At 40.5% G+C, this 12,806-nt stretch overlaps 1 protein-coding gene across 1 annotated transcript in view; it reads left to right on the plus strand.

The window, feature by feature from the left end:
• Window positions 1-12,806, plus strand: part of RTTN (rotatin) — a 107,236-nt gene that overhangs the window by 67,962 nt on the left and 26,468 nt on the right. The window contains exons 33-36 of the mRNA XM_026699448.2: window positions 130-212; window positions 1,895-2,003; window positions 2,517-2,715; window positions 5,534-5,624. Coding sequence (XP_026555233.2) covers window positions 130-212; window positions 1,895-2,003; window positions 2,517-2,715; window positions 5,534-5,624 — 482 coding nt within the window. The remainder of the gene's footprint in view (window positions 1-129; window positions 213-1,894; window positions 2,004-2,516; window positions 2,716-5,533; window positions 5,625-12,806) is intronic.

The following is a 12,806-nucleotide window of genomic DNA, read 5'->3' on the forward strand; positions in this document are numbered from 1 at the left end:
TACCCTTGAAATTATGGAGGAAGTATGGCTCATCTTGAAATGACATGAAATGCTTCAACAGGCTGAAAATGTATTGGTGGCAACAGTAAACTTTTATAAGCATAGATTCCTTCTGTCTCCCCTTTCCAGACTTTGAAGATTCTCTTTCTGCTTGGAGAGTCCAGAATAGTGGGAACCAATCTCCAAGTTCTCAGTCAACTACTGATACTTGGGTAAGTTGAACATACAGTGAAATGGGATAGTCTGGAGAACTAGGATTCCATTATACTAGCTGTGTTTCTTCTTGAATTACTTAATGCAGGTTAATATTTTTTCTATTTTTTAATTCCTCCTTTACTCACATTCACAACCTTTCACCTTCCAACAGACAATGTTAAAAATACTTGTGGATGTTTTCAGTGTGGAAGGCATCCAGTAATTTTTGTTAGGAAAAATAAAAAATACATTCATTTCCAAAAATGGAGCTCTGTCTAAAAACACCGTTACTACACGCCACAATATTTTCTGGAATGAGAACTGTTTCTACTAATAAGTTCTAGAATGGTTCCTATATCTGACATGCAAATTAGCATTAGCTATTGATGGTAGGCCAAACCAAGTTTCTTCCTCTCCCGAGAAAATTGACTCAGGTAGGTAATTATTTTATATTAAGTAAGTCTGTAGTCTTAAGGTGACCAGTGACAATTAGTTTATTCCCATTTCATTTCTTTCAAGAACAAGCCATTAATACAAAATCAATATTCAAACTGTCTTGTGCTTTATTTTGCTCCTGGACCTTGGAATCGAAAAACATGGCCCCTTTCCTGAATGGACTTGTTTCCATCTGTCTTTTGTTTTTGCAATGACTTGATTTGGTACCATACTATTTTTTCACCAACTATGTGAGAATTAACTTCCACACTAGCTAGTGAGTGTTCTTGAAGAGGTTAATGAAAACTCCTCACCTGTGACTTTTAACTTTTTTCAATAAATTTAGTTATTTGGTATTCTGGTGAGCTTTCCTAAGTGGTAAGGCGAAGCCTGACAGGTAGGTTCTCTGAAGTAACCTTGTTATGTTCTCTGGAACAGTTATGTGCCTATGGCCACCAGAGTGCACAAACATCTTTGTGTTTGACTTGCTCTGTGCCGGAATGTTTAATTTCATCATTGTCATCAGCGCTGAGAAGTTAGTGTGCTGAAAAGCAAAGCAAAAAGCTGTAGCGACTTTTGTTATTTATAGTATACTTCTGGGCCTTCCATAGGCTGCTCAGGTAATAGAAATGAAAACATCTTATTTCCCATGTGTAACAAAATGGGAAAGGAAATGCTTTAAATGGCATAGTGCTTAATGGGCACAAGTTATTAATTAAATTGAAAGTGCCTTAAATGACTCTCTTGTTCCTTGTTGCACACTTAGCAAAGAGGAGGGGGCATTTGGGTTGCATTGTGTTATAAAGGAATTCCTATCCACCCTGTAAGGCTCTAAAAATACAGTCATGCTTAAATTAAATGTGCAGTATTGGTGGGAACAGGAAGATGGCAGTGGAGAAGGGAATAGCAGGATTCTTTTTTCATCAATGTCTGTTCTCAGACTTTCAAATTCATTGCTAAGAGAGGCAAGACTCTTTCCTGCTTGACTTTTCTCCCTACAAATAAAGACAATATTGTTTTTATGGCTGCAGAAATTTTGTTGAGATGATTTACTTGACTATCCCGTGCAATTTTCTTTCTTTGTTTACCCTGTGCTTTGAATTCCTTTACAGTAGTCTGAATTTATTTGATTATAGTCCCAATTTTAGCATTTGCATTGCTGCTAGGCATTGTGAGCACCATTTGGGCAAAAAGATGGGGTACCTCAGCTAAAGAATAAACAAAAATGCATATTAAATAAAGTTGTCCTCTTGATTTTTCTTAGATAATTTCAGCATCACCATCACCGGGATGTGCTATGGAAGTAGAAGCACCCTCTTCGCCAGCTGTTAGTCTGATTCACGATGCATCATTGAACCGACTCGTAACTCAAGGTTGGATACTCTTTAGAACTGTATTAAACAACTTTGTTTCTTAGCCATGCTACTGATACAGTGCATGCTAGAAGTTTTGGAATGGGTTGTTCAAACAGCAGCCATCACCTGGTAGCATATTTTTGAAATTGTCAGATGATCAAGGCATGGGGCGGAAAAGCAGAAATCTCTATCTTTCAGAAATCAGCAGTTCTGTTTTGAAATATAATATGTTTTACCATTTTAAATATTCCAAATTGACAAAACTCTCTTTGGGCCTGTATTGCCCTAGTCCTATGATTCTTACTGGACTGTTGCATATTGTTCTATTTATCCTAACAGAAGAATGTTCAGTTTAAGAAACAGCAACTGGCGGGTTGGGTTTTTACAGAAACAATTGGCACAAGAGTTGTTTTGAAGCTTCATGTAGCTAATAGAATTAATTGATTCTCTATGATTCATGTCAGAGTGAGTAATAATTTCATGTGAATCCACATTTCATGCAGCTTATTTCTTTTGAATGTTGTGTTCTAGGTCAGAGCGACAGAACCACAACTGCATCTTCAAGTCCACATGTTTTCCCAGAGTCTGTCATTAGACCTAATCAGTGTATGGTAGTCACGCCTCCTCTCCTTTCAGCTGTGTGTGGTGTGTTGGACAACCTGCTTGTTGTTTCTCCAAAAGAGACTACAATTGCTCTTCGGAGAGCAGATACACTAATTTCTCTCAGTAGGTAAGAGATCAATAACTAGAGAGCTTGCAAATAGACTGCGACAAATGATATCCCAAGCTTTGTTACATATATTGAGTGTTCTGAGAATTCAAAAGTAACAAACTAGAAAAATCCCTTCCTTCCTGAAAATGGAGCAAATCTGGAACATTTCGAAGGGCTGAAATTGATGGGGTTGGGGCCAGTGTGTTCAGGTCAGAAAAAACAGTTGTGTACACATTGGAGGCCTCTTAAATCTCAGATCTTGCAAAAAACTCAACATCCATTGAGTTGAAAGGCTGGGAGGAAAAGTTAAAAGAAAGAGAATGAAAGAGATTTGATTTCTGGGATAGATATATTTTTGTATTAAATAAATTATTTATTAAACGTACATGCTTTCTCTATATGACTTCTTGCTTGCTTGCAATAATGAAACTCCTCTAAGCCATGATAAATTCAGTGAATTTTTTGCAAAACTAATACTTTGGAGGGTTGAGATTTATTGTCTATATGGCATGACATTTGATCAGTTTTAACAATTCCATATTTATTGAATTAGCAGTTGATCAAAATAAAAAGTAACTATTGTTTTAGTTGAGGCTAACTAAAAACATATAATTTTCATCTGCTTTCTGACTTCTTAAGACCTGTATACAAAAAGTAAAACAGTCTTCTGACTTGGTCATATGCACTAAATTTGCATCATCCCTAAATAGTGTACTATTTTCTAAACTTCTACAGAGGCAAATGTTTAAAGTGTATAGTGAAATACATTGTATATTAAATTGACTTGAGGCATGCTTTTACTTTATTATCCAATTACTATAAAAATAAGATAAAATAAAATATATTAACATTAATAAAAGAGCCATTATGCATATATCAAATTAACATCAATAATGTGTTGACATAAATAAAATAGCTGTTGATGGTAAAATTAGTTAAAAGTATGAGTTTGGAAGTCCTAAACTTAGCTCTGTCAACCATAGTCATAATATGACAGAGTATCTTGATGCAAATAATTTGTATCCAAAGAGGCTATTTCTCACTGTTAATTTCAGTAGCCTAACTGCGCATAACATGAAACTAAAAATGAACTACTTACGGTTTAATAATGAATCCATTACTTTTTCTTTTATTGTCAATAGTCTTGTTTTGACATTCTAGAATTAGTTCTAAAATCAGTATCCTCTAATGAGGACTAAAGACTAAAACTTTGTGTCCTAACTTAAATAAAAACTCTTAGCTACCCTAATTCTAACCTTATAGATGGTCCAATGTCAAATGTAGTAGAATATTTAGCTGGGCTCCCAAACTTTAAGTAGAGCCCAGATTGTTGGGTGGGGGTGAGAGGAAGGTTTTTTCATTATTTTCCCTGTATGTTTGGGTGGTGTGTGTGTGGTTGTGTGTTTTTAAGTCCTACAGTATCAGCCCTCTTTATTATTTTAACCTAGCATGTTATTTGAGCCTTCTCATATAAAGGCCTATTTGTTTTTAATATTCCCTGAAAGCAATGCTTTGGTACTGTTGCTCACGTCCTAAACAAAAGGAATACCTGGTTATTTTGCTGGGACAGGGAGTGGGAGAATCTTATAATAGCAATAGCACTTAGACTTATATACCACTTCACAGTGCTTTACAGCACTCTCTAAGTGGTTTACAGAGTCGGCATATCGCCCCTAACACTCTGGATCCTCATTTTACTCATCTTGGAAGGATGGAAGGTTGAGTCAACTTTGAGCCGGTCAGAATCAGACTCCTGCAGTGAGCAGTAAGTTAGCCCTCTAGTGCTGTATTCTATCCACTGCATCACCATGGTTGATAGTACTCCTATGGTTTCTTAAGAAGGCAGGCATAGAAACTGTATTGGATGTGACTGGACTGGTTGTGTGCAAACAGATACTGAGTTCAGATAGACAAATCAGTAGTCTAGTATTCCTAAAATGGGAATTAAAACATATTATGGACCAGGTAGTCCTTCCTTTGGAGGATCGTGTACACAGCATTTAGGCCTTTAATATTAAAGCTGTTCCTTGCTGGCTGATGGTGTTTTTTTTCAAGTCTTGACTAAGGTACCAGTTGTATGATCTCTATGGAGAAACTAATCTGGTCTGTCCTTCTGTATCTAGCTAACTATATGAAATGGCCACATCTTTGGAAAATTCAGAAAATGCAATTGCAGTATTCAGATTGCTTTTTTTATATGCATTTTATAGGCAATAAAACATGAATCTCAGGGCTCCCACACTCAGTTTATATGCAAATCCAGCTCATGTCTGCTGGTGGTTCTTACCTGCAGATCCCCAACATCTAAAGCAGTGTATCTGTGAGGTTGCCAGCTCTCCTCTGAGTCTGATCCGATGCATGTTATGTGTCCCACGTTCTAGCAAAGGGAAACTTGATGGGTTTGTAACTCATCTGTGTTTAGCAGCAACCAGGATGTAGAGCTTCTTCCATAACAAAATAAGACTATTGTTTGTTTTATTTGCTTTTTAGACAGCTAGAGAAAACAACATCATTCCTTCCATATAATTTTAATTGCTTATGCTGCTGTCTGTGTTTATTATTATTTCCTTTTTTGTAGCATCTATATTTTATTGCACTTGTTATATGTACCCTTTTATTGACTGGAGTGAAATCCTGTTGGTTTCTAACTAAATTTTATGCTGGTGATTTTCCCTATATAATGGAAAAGAAGGAAGGTGCAGTCACGTTCATACTAAACAACAACTTGCCTCTATTAATGCAGGCCACGGTGTGAATAACCAAGACCATTTTTTAATGATCTGTGCTGGAGTTCATATTTATTTCTCTCTTGTCTTTTTTTTTTTGTTGTTGTTAGTCTTGTAAATTCTGGCTTGCTGGAGAGATATATCTTTGAAATGAAGGCTCCTCCATCTTGGCCATCTCATAAGGAATATTCCAAAATGCAGGTTAGTTGCTTGGTTCCTGTTCCTTTCTATTGAACAGCTTAATTTGTCTGATGGTTTAACCTCTGTTTTTGAATTTAATTAATTGGCACTCTATTGTTCATTTTAATAAAGATGTCAGGTTACCTAGACTTTATTGGTGTTTATTCTGAATGTTGAACATAATGTCTCCTAAGGGAGAGCTATAGTTCTCTTCAGTTGATGAGAATCTAGGCTATAGAGTATTACTTACTATAGAAATAAAGTTTAACCACTTGCTTCTACCTTGAATGTGTCTCTGCATGTGGAAAGGCTCTTGCATATAATTCTGAAGGAGAAAGATAAGAGTAATGAGGAAAATGTTTCTTCAGAGTAATACATGATTCTTCCTTTACCTGCTCCTTCGGAATACTTCTATTTCACCGCAATCCAGACATGGTGACTTTGGACAATCTTAACAAGTTTTCCTTTCATATTAAAAATGCTATAGCTCATATAGTTTTCCAGAGTGATCAAACTGCCTTAGCTGTTAAAGTTAGTGGCAGAGTCCAGAATATAAGAATATTGAGCTTGGTGACTTTTCCTCCTGGGGAAAAAATGTCACAAAAAAATAAACAGTCTGGTCCATCTATCAGATATAAAGATACTGGTTGGTCAAGTGCCTGTTTTCTCCTTTACCTGAGTGTTTTTTCCTTGCCCTTTCTGTAATATCCATTCAGTTTTGATTCTGTGGACAGGGACTACCCTACTTTTTGATATATGTCGCATGGTATAGTTTTGAAAAAAGGACATTAATAATGACAACAGTTTTGTCCCTTTCCTATCAATATGCATGTCCTCCAAACCAGGGGTGTCAAACTCGATTTCATTGAGGGCCGCATCAGGGTTGTGTTTGACCTCAGGGGGACGGGGTGGGTGTGGCCAGCTCAACATCACTTGTGTTGGGGTGCCTGTGGTGCCCCGAGCGCTCTGAAAACAGGCTCCCAAGCTCTGTTTTTAGCTGCAATGGCCTCCTGCAACCCCCTGCCAGTGAAAATGGGGTGGCTCTCACCATTTTCAGGGCCTGATCTAAGCAGTTTGGCACCCCTGCTCTAAACCATCTTTTTTCAAGATGGGCTACTTTAAGATGTGTGGACTACAATTCCCCAAATTCTCTTCTGCTCTAAACCAAACTTATCTCCCACTCTTTTCCCTTCCCTTTAGCCCCATTCCTAGTCAGGCCTAGATTTTACTATCCCATACTGATCTTCGGTGTAGTTAAGCTTGGTGTCAGTTCAGAAAACAAATGCCCTTTCTCAGAAATATTTGTTCAGAGTGTTCTTTCCTTCACATTCACCAACAGGATATTTTAGAATTAGAGGCGAAGTAGACGGTGGCAAGCAGCATGGTGCAAGAGATAGATCACTTTCGATTTGATGAAAACATGTCTCTCTTGATTTCTAGCCCAAAGTCATTCCATCAGGTTATTTATCTGAACTATAAGATACTTCAGTTTTCTGGTTTCCTTCTTCCTATAAACCGGGCAGGGATAGAGTTTGGCTCAAGTGGAGTAAAACTCCCTTGAATTAAAAAAAAAAAATCCTTTACATTGGAAGCTGCTGTCATTTAACCAATGTAAGCCACAGCTTCTTATTCCTTGGAAATTTTGCGGAACAAATCGATGTTTTAAAATATTATGTTCAGGTGCTGTTTTATGCAAGGTAGAGGTTTAAAGCAATAAATGGTTAATTTTTATTAGCATTATTACTTACTAAACTTCTATTAAATTTGCCCAAAGTGCTACAGCTACGAAGAAGGCAAGAATAATTTCACCTTAGAATTCATGTTTTCTTGCTATAACTGAGAACTAAGAAATGGGGGGCGGGGGGTGAATAGCAAACTGCAGGAAAGAAAGCGCTTATGTGTTTAGGGATCTGTGTGCCATTAACATCTCGCTCCATCAATTATTCAGGACCTGCAGTATCTTAGTTGATTGCTGTGTAGTTGTAAAACTCAGGTAACTGAATTACATTGTGTAACTGAATACAGAGAAGTGACATCAAAGCTTCTTTGATCTCCCTTCCCCATGTGAACCTGCTTGTGAATGGAAAGGAAGATAAAGTGTGAGAAAGATCAATAATATGCTCAATGAGGTTTAGCATTTTCTTTTTAGAAAGAAGATGTATCCTTTTCCCTAGGTCTCTATTAAATCTGGTTCAAAGTGTGCCCACTTGCAAAACTTTGGATACCTGACACGCAAGCAACAGTTTAACAGATTTAACAGATAATCAGAGTTGGAAGGGACCTTGTAGATCATCCAGTCCAACCCCCACCCAAGTGGGCGACCCTAGACCATTTCTGACAAATGGCAGTCCAATCTCTTCTTGAAAGTCTCAAGTGATGGTGTTCCCACAACTTCCGAGGGCAAGCTGCTCCATTGGTTGATTGTTCTCATTGTCAGAAAGCTTCTCCTTATTTCCAGGTTAAATTTCTCCCTGTTCAGTTTCCATCCATTATTCCTTGTCTGGCCTACAGGCGCTTTAGAAAATAGCTTGACCCCTTCCTCCCTGTGGCAGCCCCTCAAATATTGGAAGAGTGCTATCATGTCTCCCTTGGTCCTTCTCTTTACTAGACTAGCCAAACCCAGTTCCTGCAACTGTTCGTTGTGTTTTAGTCTCCAGTCCCCTAATCATCCTGGTTGCTCTTCTCTGTACTTTTTCTAGAGTCTCAACATCTTTTTTATAATGTGATGAACAAAACTGGATGCAGTACTCTAGGTGTGGTCTTACTAAGGCTTTATAGCAGGGGTGTCCAACCTTTCACCTTCCCTGGGCCACATTAGAAGATGAAAATTTGGTTTGGGCCGCACATAAAATAAAATAACAGTAACGATACCCGATCATCCCAAAAAACCATAGAAAACATAGTTAACATATTAAATTTATTTGGAAATAAAGAGTGAGATGTTTTTATTATTTATTATTAATTATTTATTAAAAATTATTTATTTTTTATCACGGTTTTTTTATCACAGTTTTTTATCACAGTTTATTTTCCGGCCAAATTTTGCGGGGAGGGGAGGAGGGGGAGAAAGCTCGCCTGCCTCTCCTCCTGCAAATAGCCCGGCTGGATGAGGCAGGACTGGAAGGCAGAAGCAGCAGCAGCAGCGGCAGGGCAGAAGCAGCAGCGGGGAAGGCTTCTGCCCCGCCGCTGCTGCTGTTGCTGCAGCAGCGGGGAAGGCTTCTGCCCCGCTGCCCCGCTCTGCCCGCCACCGCTGCCTGCTCCCCCGCCACCGCCACGCTGCTGCTTCTGCCGCGAAGGTGCGACGCTTCTGCCAGAACACCCCGCCCACCACCCCTGCCGCCACCGCTTCTTCTGCCGCCGCTTCGCCCCGCCACCACCCGCTTCTTCTGCCGCCGCTCGCTTCTTCCCCGCCACCGCTGCTGCTTCTGCTGCCGCCGTTTCTGCCCCTGCCACCACCTCCGCCACCGCTGCCGCTTCTTCCCCCGCCACTGCCGCCGCTTCTTCCCCCGCCGCAGGGGCAGCGGCGGCAGGGGCAGAAGCGGCGGGGGCGGGGGCAGAAGCGGCAGGGGTGGCGGCGGGGCAGAAGCGGCGGCGGCGGCGGGGCAGCAGCGGCGGCGGGGGCAAAAGCAGCAGCGGTGGCAGGGGCAGAAGCGGCAGTGGTAACAGCAGGAGGTGGCGCTCTGACGGCGCCCGCCTTTTCTCTTGCTGCTTGGCCTGGCGCTCGCCTCGCCCCACGCCTGCCTCTCCTCCTCCTCGCTGGCTGTGGCACGATGGTTGGGGTGGGCACTGGGCCGCATTACGAGGCGACATGGGCCGCGGGTTGGACAAGCCTGCTTTATAGAGTGGTATTAGTACTTCCCTTGATCTTGATTGTATCCCTCTGTTAATACAATTTAGGATTGCATTAGCTTTTTTGGCAGCAGCTGCACACTGCTGGCTCATATTTAGTTGGTTTTCCACTAAGACTCCAAGATCCCTCTCACAGTTACTGCTATTGAGCCTGATTTCACCCTGTCTATATGTGTACTTTTGGTTTTTCTTGCCTAAGTGTAAGACTTTACTTTTCTCTACATTGAATTTCATGTTATTAGATATGGCCCAGTGTTCTAGTCTGTCAAGATCCATCTGGATCTTGAGCCTATCTTCTTGGGTGTTAGCTATTCCTGCCAGCGTAGTATCTTCTGCCAATTTGGTAAGTTCCCCTTCTATTCCCTCATCTAAGTCGTTAATGAAGATATTGAAGAGTACTGGGCCTAAGACGGAACCTTGTGGCACCCCACTGCTTACTTCCCTCCATGTAGACTTAGACCCATTAAGGACTACACCATAAAATTACTGAAATAATTTCTTCCTCTCCCACGCCTCCCCCTTGAGGCAAAAACCTCTGTTTTTAATGATCTTTACAAGTGGTGCTGCTTTATTCTCATGAGGGCAGGCATCAGGAAACAGGTGGAAAATGTTCCAATTTCCATGGCAATCAGATCATTCCTCCCTCTTCCACTCCCTCAGTTGCTGAACAAAGTGGGCAGAATATCTGCATTCAGGTAACCCTCCCAGGCAAGCAGAACAAGGTCTTTCAAGCACTGTTAGGCAGGTATAAAGAATCCTTTTAAATGGATAAAGCCATGTGACAATCCTGAAATCCTACAGATTTTTGCCTTTTTCAATGTTTTTTCTGCTAACTTTCTACTGTTATATACTGTCTTGAGCACGGGTGTCAAACCTGATTGCGTCACGTGACATTTCGTGACTTTTTTGCCTTTGTGGAGCCGGGGTGGGCATGGCCTGCGTGTGACACATCCGGTCCGTGAGCCACCAGTTTGATACCCCTGGTCTTGAGTATATGAAGTATGTTAAATAATGTATTCTACTTTTTACTTTAATACCGTTTTGTGCACAGATGAGTGTTGTGTAATGTATGGCTGCCATGTTGCTCACTCTAATATACCTTGCTTGTATTTTTCTCCTGACTGTCATTAATGTGAGATTAATTGGAGTAATTAGGGGGCAGAATTAGAGAGCCAGTTTGAAGTAATTGTTAAGGCAGCAAGCTAGAAACTGGGAGACTTGTGTTCTAGTTCTGCCTTGGACACAAAGTTAGCTGTGATGACCCGGGGCGTGGCACAAAGGCAACGTAGTCAGATAATCAATAAGAGTCCCTTTAATAGTTCCAACTTTGCCCCCAATGTCCAGGTTACCTTCTGGCTGGAGAAAAACTCTCCCAAGAACAGCCTTTATTGCAGAAAATCAAGTCCAAAACATGGTCAACAAAAACTGTAACTTTATGTCCAATCTAGGCAAAATGAGGTAATTAGTTTGGCAGGGCAGGAACAAGAATTCCAGACGTGATGGCACGGCAAAACTCACACGGTTGGGAAGATGCCAGGAACACAGATAAGCAACTACAACACAGGATAAAGTCACATTTGCTCCCAGCAGCTGCCACAGTCAGCATTCAGTTCTTATAAACTTTCATTCCCAGGTGTGGCTAATGAAGGGAATCAGGGCCCCTTTCCTCCCCCATAAGCCACGCAACCCATGTTGCTCTCTTCTCCCTTCCTCCTGCGTGCCCTAGGGTGAAAAGGGGCTGGGCTTGGATCTTCCTTCTATCTCTCCCCTGCTCTGCCCAGCCGGACTTTGCCCTTCCCCAGCCTCTTCCACAGCCAATGGAGCCACACTTCCACTCCCTGTCAGCTGTTCATCTTCATCCTCAGATTCAGACTCTTGACAGGGGCATAACATCAGCTGGGTTACTTTGGGCCAGCCACTTTCTCTCAACCCTAAAAAGGAGGCAGTGGCAAACTACTTCTGAAACCCTTGCCAAAAAAACTTATCCAGCAGCTTCCAAGAATCAGATGAGACTGAATGGAAGTGGGGGAGAATGGGTCAAGAAGTTTGCAGTTGTTCTAGTCATAAATTTAACTCAGCATCTCCTGGGGAAACAAGGAGAATTGCCTGTTTGTATCAGATGGCCGTGATTCCTTGGGGATAATGCATCCATATTCATAGTGTAGCCAATTTGGAGATATTGGTTGCTTTGAGTATACATCTTGATTTACTTACGAGACGTTTGTATTGTATGCTATGTTTGGATTCTTTGATTTGTTGATTATAGAATAAAAAGAGGGAGATATAATAAAAGAAATTAATTATATTTTAGATGTCTAGTGCAAAGATTCGACATGCACCAAGCAATTAGGGCCAGAATGAGAGAATCAGCTTTAATAGATGATTTCTGTACAGTTTTTAAATATATGATATGGAAAAAAATGCTATGGCTTTCTACATGCAAAGGATTTTCTATTTGAAAAATAGAAGAAATGTATCTTTTTGTTCTCAGTGATTAACAACAATTATGAAAATTTTATTCATGCTAATATTTTAAATTTACATAATTCCTTACTAAATTAGCAAACACTGTAATGAGGTAGTAATGCCAGGCTCTAATGCTATTCTCTGTTTAATTGTTTGTTAGTTTTAACATCATTTCTAGTTAACTACAGTTCAAAATACTGCAAAACTTTCCAAACTTTCTTTTTAGAGGACTTTTATGTAAGTTCCAAGCAAATGTAGTTCAATAACTCTCACACACAAATATATGTGTATATAGAGAAAGAGAGACAGAAAATTTATAGGAAATATGTTCTTGTGTCAAGGTATATATGTCTATATTATGCAGGAATGGGACCCGACCAGTATAACTACCGGTTCTGTTGTTCTGTGTTGTGCGAGTCGCGCGAGTGCAATTTACGACCTGCTGAGCTGCCTGGACAGCTAAGCAGCGCTGTGTGCGGGTGCGCAACAGTTGGAAAAGCCCTTTTTTCCTGCTTTTTCAACCGCAGCTGTGCCACACAAAGCAGCTGTGGTTGAAAAAGCAGGAAATAAAGGACAGGTAGCAGCCCATGCAGGCGGGTGGGCCAAAACAGCAGCAGACACAGAACCGGTTCTGTGTCTGCTGCTCTTCTGAGCTACTGGTTCTGTAGAGCCAGACAGATTCGGTAGAATCCCACTCCTGATATTATGTACATTACCAAAGTCTTGTGATAGGACAGTATAAAAGTTTTTTTCATTAGTAAATTAGCAGTTTTAGTGGATTTTAATTCCAAATATATTCTGGATTAGATGCCTATCTTTTAAAGGTAGAATGCCAGCCCTATATTGCTTTAAGGATTATTTAAAGATGTTTGGATGAGTGGTTAAGGC

Source organism: Pseudonaja textilis, chromosome 3 (assembly GCF_049901715.1).
Source record: "Pseudonaja textilis isolate UNSWEBS1 chromosome 3, rPseTex1.2, whole genome shotgun sequence".
Lineage (NCBI taxonomy): Eukaryota > Metazoa > Chordata > Lepidosauria > Squamata > Elapidae > Pseudonaja > Pseudonaja textilis.